General features: G+C 36.4%; 1 protein-coding gene across 5 annotated transcripts in view; it reads left to right on the forward strand.

Moving 5' to 3' along the window:
- The window catches only part of gb (solute carrier family 7 member genderblind), a 41,578-nt gene extending 26,358 nt beyond the window's left edge, over positions 1 to 15,220 (forward strand). For 4 of the 5 annotated variants that reach the window (XM_083110282.1, XM_083110284.1, XM_083110285.1 and 1 more), the window contains exons 10-14: positions 573 to 676; positions 3,556 to 3,652; positions 9,903 to 10,052; positions 13,563 to 13,740; positions 14,773 to 15,220. In XM_083110282.1, coding sequence (XP_082966408.1) covers positions 573 to 676; positions 3,556 to 3,652; positions 9,903 to 10,052; positions 13,563 to 13,740; positions 14,773 to 14,825 — 582 coding nt within the window. In that variant the 3' untranslated portion in view covers positions 14,826 to 15,220. Of the gene's footprint in view, positions 1 to 572; positions 677 to 3,555; positions 3,653 to 9,902; positions 10,053 to 11,653; positions 11,839 to 13,562; positions 13,741 to 14,772 lie in introns of those variants that run through there. The other variant, XR_014440638.1, reaches the window with a different exon arrangement.
- The last annotated feature ends 6,738 nt before the right edge of the window (positions 15,221 to 21,958 follow it).

Consider the following 21,958-nt stretch of genomic DNA (forward strand, 5'->3'; position numbering starts at 1 on the left):
TTAAATCTAGTCATCACCATACAGCATGTATCACAGTGATTATCAGGGTTTCACATAGCCAGCATAGTTTCAAAAGTTCACAAGAAACAAGACAGCAGATGTGAAAGTTTTGTTTGTACATCCATCACATTTGTTCCCTATCACCCTCCCTCTCCCCCTCTCTCTCCCTCCCCCCTACCTCACAATATGGTGATGCTGCAATTTATGAAGTGTAAAACAGTTTTTACATCTTGAATAGACTTCCCAGAGACAATTTCAAAGTCATTCCCCTCCTTGAAAAGGTGACATTAGCATTTCCGAACATCTATGTGCCTTTGTGGAAAAATGGAAAAAAAAACTGAGTGGACTACCACCTCGATTTGTCTTTTGTGACACACCTGTGGGTTGTTTTATCCATATATTTTTCATACTTCTCTACAGGTTATTTAAAAAGTAAACAACTTTTTAAACTCTTGACAATCTTTTTGATACATACTGTGTTGATATAATGGTCCAGGGTTATCCAGCACCACTCGCCACATTGTTTAATTTTTTTTTTTTTTTTTTTTTTTTTTTTTTTTTGCCCCCTGCAGACCTTTGGCAATCAGCTTTTAGGAGTCATGGCTTGGATTATGCCATTGTTTGTGGCCATGTCAGCGTTTGGTGGACTCAGCGTGCACATAATGACTTCTTCCAGGTAATGTATCCTCATCTTTGGTTTGTTTTGAGTGTTTAAAGCTACCGTTAACCTTATTTACAATTTGTTACTACAGTTGTTGTTTATAGAGCAACCACAAACAAAGGAACCTTCGGCTGAGCCAATACAGTATGAGTACCAGTTGGAATTACCACTGGTACCAGAGCCCGCAAAAATACCATGTCTAAATATCCTGTAAATTTTTCATTGTTTTCATAACATTATTGTCAGGAGAAATGGACTTTGTGATTAAATAATTATCTAATTTGAAATTATTAATATTTTAAAGCAAAACTTTGGAATATTGCTTGGTTGGAATTTATGAAATTAATGGAAAATTTATATCTTAGAATTAATAAATATTCTGAACTACTTTAAATTGTCACAGTTGCAAATATCAAGTATCTGCAGTGGTATCTCTTCACAGTGGTATTGGCCCAGCACTAGTTTACACATTGAAATATATGTACATACTTTGTTTTTGTATCAGTTGAAATTTATTTGGAAACCTAAGTGACATTAAATATATCTTCTAACTTTTCTCATTAAGTAATTTGAGTTTATTTCTTTGTGTGATGTTGGTAGCATATTCCATATGCTAGAGGATTTTTTCCATAATTCACTATTTTGTTACAAAATAGTCATCTTATAGTCTGTAATTTTCTCTGTTCACTGTAACGTCGATCCTTGGTCGGTGGAAGGTATAAATGCTGGGACCCAAAAAATGAACTATAGATGGTAAGAATATAATCACGACCAAGAAACCACATATTCAAAGTTGTTCTTGCAATGGGGTTACATCTAATTAATGCAAGATAAGCTCCTAGTTTAATAATTAGAGAAATAAGCCCGCAGGATAACATTGTAACGTTCTGCTTTGATGGATCAAAAATAATAAGCTACCAAAATTATTATTATTTTTATTATTATTTGACCAATCTTTCTTGTTTCCGTCCCCGCATATTCTCCATGCATCTGGATTTTATGTGTTAAGTCAGACGTTCCTGTTATGAATTAGTTCATGACGCTGCTTATAAAAAAAAAATGCTTGAATAGTACTCCCCATGTATCGCTATTGCCTAGAATGGCAAAGTCCTCGCGATACCAATTGAACTGCCGTTACTGGCAATTGCTGCTTCCTCTTGTGATGCGTGATACGAACTGTGTTCTGTTTCGGCTGTGACTGCTCGCTTCGCACGGCACTTCCAAGTTACGTCATGCGAACCTGGTGTGATTAAGGAATCACCTGAACAGCGTAACAGGTGCTGACACCTACAGGGAGTTTAGTGAACTACGTCACTTTACGTTCATAATCAGAGCGGAATGACCGCAAATACCACACAGTGGTGAAGATTGTAGAATTTTTGGTAATTTATACAAATAAACTAGGTTTATTACCGAAAATTGCTACAACATATACACCACAATAAGCTTTTACCTCAAACATGCCCTTACGTACTACCCAGCAGCCAGAATTCTGATTAAAGGAAATACATTGGTTTAATTGGTTTATTTTCCATCTAGACAGATCAACATGATTGGTTTGGTTATAGATTACAATGAAATTGTGGTTCATATTAATTTGTTCAAGCATGTGACAATTAGGATATTCTTAAGTTCATTTTTACTCGTCAAGTAGTTAATATTAAAATTCATAAATTTGAAATAACGTGTAATATTCACATCAAGTTAATTACCACTTTTAAGAACGTTGTACAATAGTTTACGAATATTAAAACAATAATTCAACAGTTAAAATATGCATAAATATGTCTCTTCCAATATTGACGATTTTAGATGCTCTCTTCGTGGGTATCAGATCTTCTTATTATGAAAATTGAAAGGTAATCTGGGAAAAGGAAAACGTCTCGTTAATAGTCTTCGCTCACAATGGTAAAATAATTCGATTTGAATATTCTCTCAATTCTCAGTTGCCGCAACAATTGTACGAGTCAGTTTTGACGACTTCATACACTTTGAGAATAAAGGAACACTCACATCTTAAAAGCTTGCTTTTTGCAAACAAAAATGTCAGGATCTGCATGTTCTACATATTGCAACATTTATGTTCATGTAAGAGGGAGATCAGAAACTATTTAGTTTGACCATAGAGACCATACTGGGTTGCTTGTAAGTTCACTTGTTTTCTGACACTAGTAATTTAGAAAAAAAAGTACTTCAACATTCATTTCTTAATTGACGTTCCTTTCCTTTTCCAATCTGCACTATGTGAACATGGATAACTTTGAGTTGAATGGGTTCGGGCAAACAGTGTCTCGTAGTTCTCTGAATTCTTCTGCTTACAGGTTTCCTTCTCAGCATGCACTCGCCGTCCTTGGATTCAACTCTGCATGCTGGAAATTGTACCCAATATCCTTTCGAGGCTGGTAGGAACTCAGAACATAAGTTGCAGCTTGTAAGTCTTGTTTCACGAATCAATCCGCTATGCTCCAACGCATCATCTTATCGAAATGCAGTACCAAGTTACGAAGCACTTAACAATGTTTCGACGGCAGGCAACCAGTTCTCCTGTGCCAAATCACAATGATAAGAGTGTGTTGTACTGTTGGTATCGAGACGAAAGGAGTAGGTTTGCAGGCTGATTGCAGAGACCTCTATCGATACATTTCCGAAACATCGAATTAACCTAGTGGGATTTATTTGGTTAAAAGGGAAATTTTTACATAATGTAATGGCAATGAAGGGAATAGACTTTTATGAGGAAAAGTTCACTATTTTGTCATCACCGTTACATCACCTACATTGTTGCAGTAAAAATTGTTACTATTTTTTATTACACCAAATAGTATTCCCTTAGATGTGCTAGCTGAGCCCTTTCTCAAAATAATAATAATAATTTGATAATGTTATTCTTCCAGGTTGTGCTTTGTGGGTGCCAGACAGGGTCACTTGCCAACCATGTTAAGTTTCATCAACATCCGCAGGTTTACACCAACTCCTTCTTTGGTGTTTCTTGTAAGTATTTGATGTGGAATTACAAGCTAGTGCTAAGTTAGAACTAGAAGTAGACTGCTGATAATTTTACTGGTCCAATAATTCTGTAAATTGCTCTGCTACAATTGTCTTTTTTAGGAATATCTGATCATAGTTTTATGATGTACAGGGTAATTCAAAATGAATGGTCAACTTTACACAGTTATTATGATGTTACTATTTATGATAGAAAATCAGACAAGGCATCAACATGAAAAACTGTGGAAGTTTTACTCACATAACTCACATTACAAAGATTCAACATGGGAACCACATGTAATGCGGAAACATCCAAACGATAATGAAGTACATTCTATGCATGAGACAGCAAGTCATTGTCCATGGTTTCGAAGACACTAACAATTCACAGTTGTAACTTTGGCAAATCTTTCGGAAAGGTGAAACATGTGCATTACTACCAAAACGCATGTGGAAATGTCTTTGCACCATTGTGAGTGAATCAGTTCTTGATACTTCCAACACACAATACACCTTCTACTGGTCTCTAGCCATTTTGCAACACTGGCGATCCTGGCAAAGCAGCATAAGCCCACTTAGTGAGAAGAAAACTTCCAGAGTTTTTCTTTATATTGAGGCCTTGTCTGATTTTATATCATAAATAGTAACGTCATAATAACTGTAAAGTTACACCATTCATTTCAAATTACCCTGTATGTTGGTTAGAATGAGTCAGCCTTAAACATGCATACTTTAGAATGTGTATGCTACAGTAGATTGGTTATTTTTATGTTGTTGGATGTGTATAGGATTTAAATCGAATTGACAGTGGGTTGTTAAACTAACTTATGGTGGAATATTTTTACGTATATGCATTTAAGTTCATTCAGTCCAAATGTCAGAACCACATCAATTGTGGTTTGTAAATTTTTCTGCGTTCACTCGTCATAATAAGTCATTTCAGTCTTTTTAGACCTAACAGCTTCTAAGTTATGTGCATGAATGTTGTTTTTTTTTCAATGTACATGCATTATTACTTTACATTTTCAGCTTTAGAAATAATAAAGAAAATAACCCAGTTTGGCAAAGCTGTTTTTAGAAACCATCCACAAATCCTCCTTTGGAAATGTCAGTCTTTGCTACTGACAAAAAATAAAATGAGAAGAAAAATCAAAGAGAGACATATATTATAAACTGAAAGTAATGTTAATAAGGAATTTGAAATGTTTATTATTCAAAAGCATCCACGGTTTATAGGGTACAGCTTGTCATAAAAGAAACTTTTCATGCAAAAGATTGTGAACAGAGGCGAAGTGGCGATGACCAAGAAAAATAATATTTTTATTATCATCACCAAGAAAAATAATAAAAATATTATTTTTTAAATATGTTAGGGAAGAACCAAAAAATGGAGTCAAAATATTCCCAAATTTGTGCGAAATTAGTCAAATGGCAGCATAAAACTACTAGAAATATGCAAGGGATTTGCAAAGTTTAGCACATCGAAATAAGAGCCCAGGCCCGCTACGGTTCCTCTTGAGTGCAATGCGGCCATTCCGGCGGCCAAGGCAAAATCCGATGCGCCGAGACTGGAGCATCCATGATGTTTCGGTAGTGTTCGACATGGTTCTGCTGATCTCGGCAGTTGTGGCACGCGGAGCCAGGCATGGCTTCTAGTGCCTGAATGAAGATACAGAAGCCTTTTTTTTTCTTTTTTTATTATTGACAACACGTCATGCAGCTGGGTATTTTTAATTGTTGCCGAACTTGCTTCATTTTAACTTTAAAATTTAACAAAATTCAAATCATATTCGGAAAGAAACATTTTTCCTGAAAACAGGACTACGAAGGGTGGAGGTGGTATTATCTTATATCATCGCGAAGACTTAAATGTCAAGGTCCTTTCAACATCCACCAATTATGAAAATAACGATGAAGTTGAAATTATAAGCGTAGCGATAAAGATTCGAAACACAACCCTGGGAATAATCGGGATATACAAAGCACCCAATATATCCTACACAAAATTATCACGTTTAGAAACCGCAATCTCTGAAGTTTTCCCGCGTGTTGACAAATTGATTATTTTAGGAGATACAAACGTCGACTTTCTTTCGCCACACAAACCGGAGACAAAATACTTTCGATCAATTCTTAATTCTGTCGGCCTTACGCAAATTATCAATAAACTGACTAGAATAACGGAAAATAGCGAATCACTACTGGATGTCGTAATAACAGATGACCCTGCCATTGTACGTTCATCAAATGTAACCGTACCTATCGGAATCTCAGATCACTGCATGGTAAGTGTCACCCTTGCCATTGAAAAACCGAAAAGAGAAAAACATTATGTCACATACCGTAATTTCTCAAAATTCAATAAGGAGAAATTTGAAGATGATGCTGCAAAAATTGATTGGGCACAAATTAACAGCTCCGACAACATCGAAGATAAGGTACAGTATACATCTACCAATATTATCCACCTTTTTGACAAACATGCACCTCTCCACACTAAACCGGTTAAGCATAAAAGTGTTCCGTGGATATCCGAAAACACGAAATTACTCATGAAACTCCGCGACAGAGCTTTATTAAAATATAAACGCGAAAAGACAAACAACAACTGGGAACATTACAAGGAACTAAGAAACTTTACAACTACGGTGCAACGACAAGAGAAAAAAGCATTCTTTAACCATCACCTAGGATCTAATGAAAACAACAAAGACCTGTGGAGCAAACTCAAGGCGTGGGGAGTATATAGTAAAACTACTAATGAAATACCCTCTGATATACGAGACGTAGATAAAATAAACTAACATTTTTCAAACATTTGTCGTGAGGCCGACTGCTCGAAATCAGCCTTAAATAAAACCAGTAATTTTTTTAACTCCAAAATATTTAATGAAAGTGCACAACAATTTCATCTTAAAGAAATCAGTGAATATGACACAATTAAAGCAGTAAATAATATACGATCCAATGCCTCTGGCAATGATGGAATAACAATAAAAATGCTCAAACTATCACTTCCGTTTATCTTAAGTCACCTGACACATATAATAAATTTCTCCTTTCGGACTGGACAATATCCAATCAGCTGGAAAACAGCGCGCGTGATCCGTCTACCTAAGAAAAAAGTAACATAGTCCTTAAACGATCTTCGTCCTATAAGTCTACTACCCACCCTTTCCAAGATCACCGAAAAAATTGTTTACAATCAAGTCAGAAATCATGTGAACAGCCTCAATCTCCTTCCGAAATGCCAATCGGGTTTCCGCCCTGCTCACAGCACGGCGACGGCGTTGCTAAAAGTCACGGATGATATATTTCGCTCAATGGACAAGGGTATGACAGTTGCTCTGGTTTCACTGGATCTGACAAAGGCTTTTGACAAGGTTCATCACGACCTACTCTTAAGCAAGTTGAAATATTATAATTTTTCACACCCTGCACTCAAATGGTTCAGATCGTACTTGACAAACAGGCAACAGAACGTGTTCCTAAAAACTGCCACGCCCTCTCTCTCGAACACGCTTCCGCTAGAAACTGGCGTTCCGCAAGGATCAATTCTAGCTCCTCTCCTATATACAATCTTCACAGCAGATTTAGAAACCAACATAGAGCATAGTACCGTACACTTTTATGCAGATGACACCCAAATTCAAATCCCATTTCCACCAAAATCACCAGATTATGCAATAGCATTACTTAACAAAGATTTGGCAGCCATCAATACCTGGTGTAATGCAAATGGTCTGAAAATAAATCCTCAAAAGTCTGTTTTCACCGTCATGGGTTCCAAGAATAGCCTCGCAATGATAAACCCGAATAATCCACGCGTCAAAATAGAGACATCCGAAATTCCACATTCAAAAAGTATAAAGAATTTAGGAGTTATGTTAGACGAACACTTGAACTGGGACCTTCATGTTCAAGAGCAAACTAAGAAAGCCTACGCAGCACTAAGATCCCTCTATAAATTTAATGAATACTTAAATACAAATATTAAAATGAAACTTGTGCAAACACTGATTCTCCCTCTTCTAGACTACTGTGATATAGTATACGGTGCAAACTTCTAAACATGAACAGACATCGCAGACTTCATTTCTGTTGCTTTATACAGAATCTTTTGCATAAAAAAATTCCCGAAAATTTATTCGAGAGACTAAAAACCAGAAGGGAAATACACAACTACAAAACAAGAGGAACAGCGAAACTTGAACTCTTCAAACACTCACTGGAAATTTTCAAATCGTCTTTTACACTTTCAGCGGCAAAAACATGGAATGAACTTCCGCCCTCCATTACCTCCCTCCCCAGTCCTAACAAATTTAAGAATAACCTAAAGAATTTTCTGTTAGATGAACAATATCTCTGTTCAAGCTCCCACGAGTAACACTACACAATACAGTTTAGATTACATACGAGCCTCGTCAATCCAATCCAATTCTTGACAAATCTACAGCTATATTGTAATATTTACGTATGCGTTGTTCTATCGTATCTCACAAAACTACCATAATCATGTACATCAATCTCAACATCCATGCGTGAATGTCCTGCTCAGAAATGTTTAGTATGTGTGTTTTAATGTGTGTGTGTGTGTGCGTGAATGCGTTTTTTTCTCTTTCTTTTTTACGTGTTGTCTTGATTTTTTTATTGATTTTTTTATTTTTTAAATCTCATCTTTGTTCTTTCCTTGTAACCATTTTTTATTGTATTTTCTTCTCTTTTTTATGATTTTGTTTATGTACACTAGGTAAATGTCAAACAGGGTTAGGTGGGAGAACAGCCACAGGCTGAACCTCGCCCTTTAATAAAGAAAATTTGAATTGAATTGAATTGCTGACTTGAAAATAGCCTAGAGTTTAATCCAGATGTTTTTGATTCACAAGGTCTTAGAAATGAACTGATAGTGTTTTATAGAACTGCACTACGATAAATCACCATGTAAATTGGTAACATTTATAAGCGAAAATTTAGACAACATTTTTAAAGAAATTTTTCCATTTAGCTAAATTATTATTACTGCTGATGGGCAGTTTGGCCATATGATCCACTGAAAAGGACCTTTCTTCGAGTAATAAGAGGAAATAAAGAAATGTACGAGTCGTAGATTTCACAAATTCGCCAAAAAAGCAGGGAGGCTAAAGTTTGTACAAGTAAGATTTTAACTTAATTAGGCCTTTTTTTTATATTCAAGTACATAGCATTTTGCAGGTTTGGTGCGTATTACTCACAATTCCAGAATATAAAAAGATGTTAAAAATTAACGTTAAAAACTATACTTACGTATGCGAGTATGTTGTTCCTATTTTTCTTTCGTTAGAACTACGTTTCGGAGATTAACTATCCCCTTCTTCAGGTTCATATGAAAAAATTAGGTACTTAGCATAGGACCACGTCGAAATGTAATAGAAGGATTGTGGACAAGGGTTGGTGTGGATACATTTAAAATATTATATCCCCACCCCAGACGTATATAAAAAGCTCGTCGTTCACTAAAAACTTACACAATTAACCTATTCTCATGTTAAAAACATTAAAAAACTAAAACACCGTGTGTATCACTATACACAACTTAACTTGCAGGTTCCTGTTCAACTGTGCTTCCTAATCTACATGAAGGTGACTCCTCCACGAACGCTTTCCTCTCCCCTTTATTTTCCTATTTCCCCTTATCGCGTCACAAATCCAACATAAATTATCGTTCTTCTCGAGCAGCTTGGATAATTTCAGGAGTGACGTGGAAACCGATATTGGGTGCAATCTTCCAGGCTTTGTCCCATTTTTTGAGGAAATTGATCCACCCTTCTTCTAAATTTCCTTCATCCCTGTTAAGATTATTCTTCCCCCCCCCCCTCTACAAATATTTGCTGTTTCATGATTATTCTCATTGTATGGGACAGCTTATTTTATTCTATTATTCCTTTGTCGTTTAAATGTCTATTGTATTGCAGTGAGCTTTTAAATTTGAAAGGGCAATGATCTTGCCGTTTATCATCCTGCAGAATTATTGCAATCCCCCTCTTCCCGGTTAAAATATCGATCGTGACATTCGGCAAATTTTGCGATGACTACTTAAAAATGTCACGCCTCTCCACTGATTGTGAAATACATCTGTGATTACATTATGATTATATTTGTGAAAGGGGACTTGCATAGGTTTTTTTTACAGAATTAGAGTGCACTTGAAAACATGTCTGTTTGAAAGGGGTTCATTTTCTGACTAAAATAATTCCTTTTGTATTTATCTCCACAGAATCTTTTGTCCCTGGTGATGCTGTGTACGAGCGACATCTATGCTCTGATAGATTACTCAAGTTTCGTCGAGTCTTTCTTCATCATGTTGTCAGTCGGTGGCATCCTTTGGCTGCGGTGGAAAAGGCCCGACATGGAGAGACCTATAAAAGTATGTTCCTTTCTTAGTTCATTTCTAATTGCTGGTCGAATCGTGTGTGTGTGTGTAATTTGTAGCATTTAAATATCACTTGGTTTTTGTTTTCTATCTTACTGTATATTTAAAGACAGTGGCTCTCACTTGTAGCATTTGTAATTGAGTGCATAATTCCAGCCTTTACTGTTTGTTTATTTGTAGAATTTCTAATATCAGACTGATCAAAAGCTGCTTTGGGAGTTTGAGACTGTATTATTACATTTCAGAACAATTTTTCACCTAAAGTATTGCAATCATGTTCCAAAATTCAAACTTCACCAACTTCATAAGCAACAAATTCCACAATGGGCAAGAGAACATAAAAAGCCATTTCAAATCAAAGAAAAATTATATAAATATTTTATTAAATACTGGCATGTATGTTTTACGAACTTTTATTTGGATATAAAAATAACATCCCTTCTGTAGTAAAACTTTTCTATATACTCAACCTTTTTGTGCTACAAATATGCACCTTTTTGTGGTGAGGTACATTTGCAATATATTTAATCAAGTTTCAAATGTTTAATGTTCAAAATTGTTGCATCTCTTGCAAAATATGTAGGACCCTTTTTTTAAAAAAAAGCAAACTGCTCTAAAACTGCAGTGTGCAATGTCTACTATATTAGGTATACAGCTTTTGCGATTAGCCGAAAGTGGCAGAAAAGCGAAGTATAATAGACCAAATAAAAGATATACAGCAGAACCTCGGTTTATGATCCCGGATTTGACATATTCAACATTTCATGTTGTTTTTTTTTATCTTGGTCCACTGAAAAGTGTAAAATTGAAGTTTCACTGTATGAGGTGTTGGAGAGTCAAATTGAGTTATTGATGAAATGTGTTGCTTTATATTCCAGTATTCTCTGCATATTTTCAGTGTGTTACTAATCACCAAAATTTGCAACCGTAATTCAGAATGGGTGTTAAAAAAAATACAATTCAGTCACATTTTGCGATTTGCACCTCTGATTGTGAACTTGCTAGGAGTTTTTCTCATCTGTTTCACAAGTTCAGGACTCGCATGAAACCAAATGATTAGTGCCTCTGATGTGAGGGGTCCCAGGTTTGATTTCTTGGTGGTAGCTAATTGAAAAGAACTAGTGGACTTGATGGCCTGCAGCAACAGGATTTGATGCAACCATGCATCAGACAGTGATAATCTTCATGGCAGGTCTTCACCCTCAAAGGGACTGTTGGAGTTGAAGTTTTTGTTTTAAGTCCACTTATGCACAGATAGGCTAATTGGGACTGGACATACAGTTTATGCCATTGGCGAGGCCCTCAATGCAGCTGTCGCACCAGGAAGTAAAGTTCACTATTTATGTATCCTTATTACAATTAACGTAGATAGATAAAAATAGGCATAAACCCCCTAAAACTCCACACTTGATGACTAGTGTGAAACTTGACTATGTTTGCAAGTATACTTTAGTTCCATCGATCTCCATAGTGTTTTTCGCACTTCAGAAAAAAATATTGTGGATGAAATTACTGTAGCCTAGACATTGATAGCATATACACAATTAGTATTTTTTTTGTGACAATAACTATTGCTTTTATGTTATTTTTATTAGCTGTGCCTTTCTCTGTAGTCAACTGGCAAGAATCTCTTGTAGTTCGATGGAAAGTGATGTTCAAAGAAATTCATGCATAAAGGAGGATATTAATTGGTACCTGTAGAATACATGGAATGGCAATTGCAATATTCTGTGACTAGAGTTGAAGACATTTGTTGTAAGAAATTGCTGAAAAGCTTCTGGTATGTACTTCACATTGAAAATTCACTGCTTGTGGTTTGTATGCGGAAATAGATTGATTTAGAATAGCATGGATGGATTGGTTCAGATGAGATATGGTAGTTGATGGACTGGAGTTCTCATTACTTGAAGTTGGGACACAATTACTGTGAAAGTAAGTGGTGTTTTTTTATTCAGGTAACGTAGGATTTAATCTCCGTAAGCAATGAATTATTTCCTGATTAAATATGAAACATGAAGGACGATAAAAGCATATTTTAGTGGTGTATCAATATATTGATCCCACAATTGTAATAATGTTAAAGTAAAAAGCAAAAATTTGTGTCAATTTTTTTAATGAAAAATCCTTTACAAAATTTCCAGTTTGTTTTTTAAAGAAAGAAATCATGCATTTATGAAGGCTATGAATACATTCAGGTTCTTAAGTGCTGATATAAATTTTATGGATACCAGTTAAATAAAATCCAGTTAAAAATTGCAACTTGTTGTTTAAGGTATGTAACAAGATTAGAAAAAAAGATGATACATATTCAGAATATCAACAAAATTACAGAATTTTGCATATGTTACAGATCAATAAATTTAATTTTTCCAATAAATCAGTATGATGCTAGTTAATTTGTCCAATTCCTAATATATGGGTTGTTCTGTGTAATTGTGTTCCTCGTCTTTCAAGTGGGAATGAATCTGCAACAATGGGGAGAAAAGGAACAATTGTTGGTGATGGTTGCATGGAAGAAAGGGAGTTGTCAGATTTTTGAAGGTGGTGAAGACACACATGGTTACGGTTCACAATAAGAAAATTAGATTAGTTTTCCATTGCTAATTTCCATATGTTTGTCGATTCCACAAGCAGGCATAAAGAATCCTTCCATCTTGAGGTTTGTAGTTGGAATGAGGGTATTAGAATTCTGCTCTTTTAAAGACGAAACAATATTCCAAACACTAATATACTCAAACACTCATTATTTCTGCGAATACAACTTTGAGATGGTATAATGTCACTGGACAAATGTATCTCGTCTGAACACTTGTACTTCATCCTAATTTAGGAGGTAGGATCCACAGTTGGCATTCCATGTCCCCCGTTGTTGCCAAACAGTATATGGGGGGAAAAGGTAAAAAAGTCAAGAATTTTGGATTTGTTATTTTGGTAGACACCCGAAACCTTTGTTTCAATGCTTAGCAACCTTTCCAGTGGAAATGCTTTGCTGAGAACTGGTGGGTGCACTATTGCAGATAGTTCGTCTGTAACCATTTGGTTTTTATTGTTGCAGTAACACTTAAAAGTATATATATACAAAAAAAACTTCTGTTCAATATCAATCTTTACTCATGGTGACAGTCCATTATGGCATGTGTTTCTCATGCAAAACAGTTGAAACTGGAAGTGTACAAAACACTGAAACAACACATTTCTACATTGATAGTGGCAGTGGCCACTAAATTAATAGTTTCACAGACAAGTTGGGTACTTGTTTTGAGTATATTAATGTATCAATATACTACATTTTTTGTTTCTTCCATAATCCAAGTATGAATAGTTGAATTTTCCAGATTGTTCAGTGTCAAAGTTCAATTTGTATTTAGCCTTATTCCATACATTGTGGATTGTTATGTTCATTTTATTCCATCTTTAATACTGTGTACTTCATTTGTATACAGTTGAGATACAGATATATTGTTAGTACCTTAAATTTTAAGCAGTTTTTTCCTTTCTCCACAGGTGTCGTTGTGGATTCCTGTTGTTTTTATCATCATCTGTGCCTTCCTTGTGATCCTCCCAATCAGTGTACGGCCCGTGGAAGTTGGGATGGGTGTTCTCATTACTGTGACTGGTGTTCCTGTCTATTTGTTGGGGGTGTGTTGGCAGAATAAGCCAAGCTGGTTCCAGAGAATACTCGGTAAGTGGTATGGCCAGACACCTGCTTTAAATGTTTTCTTTTCCAATTATTGATCCAGAGACATTAAAAAAGAATGTTATCCTTCTTTCTTTGTGCAAGTCAACACTACAACAGAATATTTTTTTCTATCTTATTTTTTGCTCTTCAGGAAAACATACCCAATTATTATTCTTTATTTTTACATATAATTTATATTGTAGTCAATTGTAATATTAAACATTTTATTTATGATGTTGTCTTGAAATTTGTTGTCTCAACATTGCCATAAATGAGTGTATTTTTTTGGTAGAAAATAAGAATAAAATTACATATCAAATATCATATTTGAAAGAACAGTATGTCAGGGAAATTTGATAATCAACCTGGATTAAAAGAAAGAGTTGCAGTATTTATTTTCAATATTTTATTGAATTCTTGTTTTTTTAACATTGGAAGATAAAATTATGCCTTATTTAATTGCATTTCTCTGTTAGGCCCAAATTCAGGCCTTTCAGAATATGTAACCACTTACTTCTCTCAACAAAAACTTGCTCAATGAGGAGCCTTGTCAATTTCTATGGACACTAGAGGAACCTACTTAAAGTAAACTGTCACTAGCTTTCAAGTTGTTCTCTAGTAAAAATATTTACACTTGAAGGAAGCATTCCATACCCTTAATTTGTGTTCAAAATGAGTATTTTCTTGACTACTTTTTTTCCCACCAAATTTGTTGTTTGGAAACTTTGTAATGGCAAGAAACAATTATATTGCTTTTAAGAAATGTAAATTCTAAAAAGTGCCTCTTCTGTTGTGAGAAAAAAAATAATGTTTAAAATGCACTGAAATGACATAACTAAAATGTCATATCCCCCCCTCCTTGAAAAACGAAACGCACCAACGAAGATGTGTTGATCTCCTTTTTTTTATGAAACTTTAACTGGGCTTCCCTGATGGTGAGGGAAGATGCGTATGAAATATACTTTAGAATTGCCTGGAAAAAGTTGAGATATTCTTTTTTCAAAATGCCTTTTCTAATTTTAATATTTCTCTCAGGTTCCTTGACGTGTGGAGTTCAGAAGCTGTTTTTGTCTGCGAAGGAAGAGTGAAGATCGTGGTCTTATGATACTTATCAATATCTTGGGATCTAGTGGTGCAAGGAACCAATGACAATACTGCCACTAAGACCAAGAATCTCCATGAATATCTCATTGTAGTGTTGGTAAAAGAACAATGTTGGCACTTATTGTTGTAGAGTGAGACATCTGTGCAGTATTTTTTGTACAGTATTTTTTTGGGTTTAATTTTTTAAAACATGTTAACTACAGCACTTATTTGTGAAGGGTTGAAAAATAACAACAGAGAAGTTAACTTTTAAAGAAAAAAGAGTAACATGAAAGAGTATTATGATGAAGATTTTGGATTGTTTCAGTCATGTGGTTGTGAGAGATGTATTTATTGTATTTAACACAAAAATGCATTTTAATAAAATTGTTGCTTTTCATTACAAGTTTTCGCAGAAATATATGTTTAGTTCTACCCTTTGAAAACATTATTACAACTCCTGAAAGATAACATCTTAAATGAAGTGGGTTTTTTGTTCTCTCTCTCTCTCTCTCTGTGTCTTGTCTCTGTCTGTGTGTCTCTCTCTCTCTCTCTCTCTCTCTCTCTCTCTCTCTCTCTCTCTCTCTCTCTCTCTCTCCTCTCCCTCTCTCTCTCCCCCTCTCTCCCTCCCTCCCTGGAATAAGATGTCAATGTTCTGGTACAAATCTGTAGCAAATCTAAATAATTCTGTTTCAATGGTTAGTGCATATAATGCACTATTTTTTATTGTTATTATTTTGCGTACAGGTAAAAGATGGTCATCATATTTGAGATCTGTCTTCCTAGAACTACTATTCAAACTGGCACACAAGCATCAAGTTTTTTGTTGTCTTAGAATTCACATGATATTGTACCAACTTTCCATGCCAGTGTAGGATGATGAAAAACTCAATATGCTGACCAAGGCAGTAATTTATTTTATTATAAAACATAAACTAAACTTAACATTTCATAGGAGAAACGAAAAAGAGGCTGAAAGACAGGTTGAAACAACATAGGGATGATGTGCGACTTAGGAGAGAGAGAGAAATGCGATATTTAAACACACGAGAGAAACAGAACATGACATAGAGTGGGATGAGGCTAAGCAGACAGGAAGGGAGAAGAGAATACTAGTGAGAAAATGAAAGGAGGCCAAGGAAATAAAGAAGAAAGGTGAATAAGACACAATGAACTGGAATGGGGGACTGATGTTAAAAAGAATGGAAGAAGGTGTTAGAAAGAGTGGAAAGGACAAGAGAGAAGAAGGAAGAAGAATGAAGGAAAAAGAGCGTGAGATAAAGAGTCCAACCACATTCTATATGGAAGTAATTATGTTTAGCCTTTTAGGTGAAAGTACAGTTGACAAGGGAAAGCCACCTGCTAGAATGTTCCAGAACAACTTTCTGATAGTCTGGAGGGGAGTAATGTTTGTGTGTATATATATCATCCTGTTTTTGTATCTTGTTACATTTGTACTTGGTGCAGAGTCTGAAGAAGACCTTGCTAGAAAGTTGAAACGTTACGTTTAGTTTGTTTTATAATAAAATAAATTACTGCCTTGGTCAGCATATTGAGTTTTTCATATCATGGAAACAAGGCTTAATGGTGTTATAATTTAGGATGATGTATACGTTGTTCATTTCTGGTGTCGTAAGTTTGCAAAGAAATAGAGCTAAAAAATTCTTACTCATTTCGCTCACACTACTACATTAAGAAAATAGCTACATTATGAAACATAAACAATATTCTTGATATTGGTTAATAATATGAGTTTTAAAATTATTATACTTAGTGTTGTACTGTATTTAAAGCATGATTTTTAAAAATGTTCTTCTATTAGAAATACCTTTATATTTGCTGTAATAATTGAACTACATGTACTACTGTTGCCTTGCAAATTACCTGATAAAAAAAAATAACTTCAAAGGTAAAGTTCCCCATGCACCATGCCATGAAGGCACATTATAGGGGATTTGGAAGGTGGGAGTAGGGTAACACACATTCTCGATCTTGGCCATTTGGGGGTGATGTGATCAGCACCGTGATCTGGCTGTCTTTATCCCCTAGGGTTGCCCATTGATTTGAGCCCCAGAGCCAATTTGTGCTGGGACAAGGCCGGAAAAATTCCAACCTTAGATCATCCATCCCAGGAATTGGAAAAATTTCAACCTTAGATCATCCATCCCAGGAATTGAACCTGGGTCTCCCACGTGGCAGTCAGATGCCCTACTAACTAGGCCACTGAGGCTTTCCAATAATATCAAAGGTGCATATCTACAGTCGGGACGCGCTAGCAAGCGGCGTGGAACCACCCACTCTGGTAGCGACGCGCTGTTGCCGGATTGACCTACTTCAGGATTTTCGCGAACTCACAGAAACATGAGGAAGGCTGAACTACTGCAGCTCCTTATGTTACACAAACCCTAGTTCCCCATATATCGAATAGACAAGCTTGCAGAAGAAGCGGGACATACGGTGGTCCGTCTCCCGCCTTATCATTGTATGTACAATGCAATCAAACTTATTTGGGCACAGGTCGAAGGGCTGGTAGCACAGAGGAACACTTTGCCTCCTTTTACACCGTCTAAAATTTTGCAATTGTCAGAACAGGCTATCGGGGATGTGACAGCAGATAGGTGGCGTTCGGCTATAGAACATGCAAGGAAGATTATTTCCGAAGCATGGGAAAAGGAGGGAGTTGAAGAGCAGCAAATGAAGGATTTTGTAATTTCACTTGGGTGGGAAGACAACAGTGACAGTAGTAGCTCAGATGATGTTGCTTTACCAACCAACAATGAAGATGATCTTGGGATAGTGCCACTGCAATGGTAGCCGGTAAGCAAAAACAACCGATTCTTTAACTACTACTTCTGTTCTTTCATTCATTTTTTATGTTTTTACATACAGGTAGCTCAAAGCATTAATAACACATGTACCAAATGTATCATTAATGTTAAGGAAATCGAGCAATTGCCAAGCGTTTCGTTGTAATTTATTGAACTCTGTATTGCCAGAGCCTGTATTCTCATATAGCTCCCAAATTATCTCACTTCACACACCCACATGTGCCTCCCCGATGGCACAGTGGTAGGGTAAGTGTTGTCGCCTTGTAATCAAGTAGTCCTGGGTTTGATACCCTGTCGAGGCACATAGTGGTTCGGATCCCACTTCCAACTGTAGGTCCATTCCAGATTAGCCGTAGTGTGCACAAAGTGGACTTTAAAACACCAACTCAATCAATCAATTCACACACAATTGATTTGTTCTTGATAAATTCTTCTCCGTAATACAGTAACTCAGTTCTGTAAAATTCTGTTTTAGAGGTGAACTTTTGTAGGTTCCTCGAAATATAATTTAAAACCGTGTTAACGAAACTAAGTTGTAAGTAATTTGTTTATACGTAATTTGCCCTAATTTTCAAGAAATACATTTCATTTGTACGTTCTGAAGCTTCAACAATCGCGGCGTGACAAAGAAGGCAAAGAGAGGCGGCATGAAATCAAAGGAGAACGATTTGCCACAGTGTTGTTCATAACACAAGATGCATTTTCTTTTGTTGGTAATTGTGATACGATACAACATAAGTAAAAAGATGCCGGTAGCTGATGCTTGCAATGTACCATAATAAAAACACAACAAAGGTTCTTTCAGTGAAGGTTTTCGGTTGCTGTGTAGAGCAGGAAGATACAATGTTTCATGCTTGCCAGAATGTAAAATTCACACTGGAAGTTAACGTCAACCTACAAGAAACTTCAGATTCAAACTTCTAGATTCGTAAATTTATCACTTTATGATGGAAATAACATATTAGCATACTGATACGTACGTGCTTAATTTTGCCTGATGCTTTTTTCCCGAGCTTGCCAACAGCTGACTAGCCTGTCCGTGTGTTTGTGCGAACGTGGCAACGTAGAAACCCCCCAGCCACATGGCAGCCAATGAGGAGACAGAATTTGGTCACGTTCTGCGTTCTGATTGCACGCCGCTTCTTATCACGTCCGTACTTTAATTTGTACCATAACAATTTTACTTCAGAAAGGGAATTTTGCACTTGTGATGAAATCCATTTAATTTTTGCTGTATCAAGGAGAATAATGTTTACCATAAGCATACGATGAAAATTCATTGCAGAAGGCACCAAATTCTGGTTTTGCCCCAGACTTAGAAATATCTAGCTGCAGCCCTGTAAATGAAACAGTCGCATGAACAAGTCAGCTTTGGTTAACACAACTACAACATGAATATTTGGTGTTCCCAGTTTGAATTATCATGTGAGTTTTTATTTTTCCAGCAAGCTTTCTTTTGAATCTTTAGGTAAGTTTGGGATATATGTTTCCTATGGGCAAATATCAGGCAGCTCTCCGGTTAGTTTTACTTTAGTTCACGTTCGTTGTTTGCAACAGAAACTTCATTATACCATTACAAGTATAACATTCACGTGAGTTTTCACTGCGATGGAAATCTTTAAGATGACAAGAGAAAACTTTTAACTGTAAGGATTAACGAAAAATATAAATTTGATGAAATAATCCAAGTTCATTGCAATATGGAAGAAGATAGAAAAGTAAGTGAATTAAACATTATTAAAATCTCTTAAGTAAATGAGCAACTTCAACTAGCTACAGCCACTGTTGAAATTTCGAAAGATGTAATATATTCCTATATCCATGTACAGGGGAAGGACACAAATATGGAAACACCTGCGAAGAAAAGTCTGAATGCTGTAGCTAATAAGGTGCAGGACTGCCTTTAGCTTCCAAAACGGCCTGCAGACTCTGAGGAATGGACAAATACCAGGGGCGGCGCGTTCCTTTTCCGTCAGGCAGGGCACATATTTATTTTGGGTGGGGAGGGGGGGGGCAGTTAACCTCTATATTCCTCTTTAAGGTTTTTGAGGGGAGTTCCTTAATATGGAGGAAGTAAATTGTTCGAACAATTTGGAATAAAATTAACATTCTGATCAAGATATCTCTCCAAAGAGCATTAAATACTCACTATGTAGGAATACGAAAAATCAGCAACGTATGGAACAAATTACATGAATAAAAAAAAAACTCTAATACTGACGTCGGAACCCTATACGCTTGCAGTAACTAAACTTTGGGTAGATACTGGAATGATTAGGAAAATGTTACACTGCAGTTTCTCTTCCATTGTCAATGAATTGAAAGGCATAGATATTAAAGTTTCTACATGATTCAATGTCATATTCACCAAGTATCCACTAATATCAATGACTAACTATGAAGATGATGCAGCGTTAAGTTCAGTTACAACACTTTACATTGGCCATGTACCCCCAAAAAGTTTGTTTATACTTACGAAGATATTCTGCATGTCAAGTTGCTGGAACACAAACACAATTACACAAATAAATAAAGAAGTACAGTAACTATAAACTCGCGAAAAACTAATTATTTCATAATCGACCAATACGCACAGACGGAACGCAACGCAAACTCACACACTAACTCAAATCCAAATCCAAATCCGTATTACAATGGGAAGAAAGGAGGATCTTTTTTAAAATACGAGGGACTAGTTTGTGCAATAAAAAGTGTTGTTAACTTTTCAGGTCGCCGGAACAAGCTCGAAGAAGAGCATTCGAGGGATTTTTTTCTATCTTATTGCTGCAGGCTGGAAAAACGAATAAACTGCCTGCCAAGCGTTGGAAACACTGAACGGTGAACGAGGCAAACATGAATGGGCAGGGCACCTCGTTCACTGCCCAGAAACGGCTACGAATTTTGCGCTTCTCCATTGTGAGGGGACCGTCCCTTGGGTCCCTTGCCTATGCTGTAAATGTTTGGATCAGTCAGTGACGTCACGTCTCCGGGCAGAGCTGAGATTGGAGACTCTCCAACAGGACGGAGAAATATATTAACCTCGCACAGGGTGCATACCCTGTAAGTCTGGTTGCAGCAACGTAGGGGTTGAGGGAAAAAAACAAAAAATTTAGTTACTCGTATATACCGATCGTCTCTTCAGATGAACTTTTTATGTTAAAATTGTTGTGGGGCAGTGCCCTAGTTGCCCTTTATGTAGCATCGCCACTGACAAATACAAGTCCTGGATGGTGGATAATGGGATCTTGCACCATTCTTCATGCAAAACATGGTCACATGTTCTTCTCAGTGTCCTATCTCTGTTACTCAGTGTACATTTTCGTCCACGCAGGTGTTGATTTGATGTCTTTCCGTACACACTATTATGTCGTCATGATCTTGGATAGTCAGTTCTCCTCTCGATATGCCAAATAACATGGCTACTTTGGTAACAGAGGCACCTGCAAGGCGGGCACCAACAACTTGCTCTCTGTGAAACACTGTCAGCTTGAACATGATTCAGTATCAACTGCACTGCATACTATCTACAGTGCAACTGTCTACTCCTACCAGTCCGACAGAGTCCTATCTCACGGTGCAAAACAAAAGACTGTCACACAGTGTTCGATTTTAAGTGGAGAAATTGCATTGATATCACCTGTTCCGATGTCGTGGTGTTTCCATATTTTGTCCATTCCCTGTATATCGAGCAGTAATTCAACAGATTTATTCTCAGCCTATTGCACTCTTTGCATTATTATATTATTCTCCATGATTAAGCTATTTTCTAAGTTTCTTTAAAAATAGTGAAATATATCGCATGAAAAGTGTTCAAATACTAGACACTATAGTAATAGAACCACTTATACCGAGGTTGCTACCAGAACTTCTGTCTATGTGATGCATAGTAGTGCAAAGAAAATTAATCCAGACAGGATTTTATTTTTTACACTGAATGTTGAGAATTGTTGCTGTTCCCATATTATGCCTGTATGGAAGGATGTAGGGGAACAGGTAAGGAAGGAAGTGTTATTGAAAGGGCTGCCTCTCTCTGGTGGAAAACACACGGCTCCGAAATGTATCCTGAAATGAGGGGATGGAGGAAATTCTACAAGACCTGGACGACAAAAACTAGGGATTTTTTTTTTTTTTTACTTATTAATTGGTACAACTATTTTCTGCTGAGGGGCGTGACTGACTTATATAGTTCGACCACAAGGAAAAAAACCTTGAGACGAAATGTCCCCGTGCAGCTTTGCCTTCTTCCCTCCACCTCGGGCCATAAGGAAGCATGGTCAACTCTCCCCCTCCCCTACTCGCAGGAGTACGGT

The sequence above is a fragment of the Lepisma saccharinum genome, chromosome 24, assembly GCF_977018435.1.
Source record: "Lepisma saccharinum chromosome 24, izLepSacc3.1, whole genome shotgun sequence".
In the NCBI taxonomy this organism is placed as follows: Eukaryota; Metazoa; Arthropoda; class Insecta; order Zygentoma; family Lepismatidae; genus Lepisma; species Lepisma saccharinum.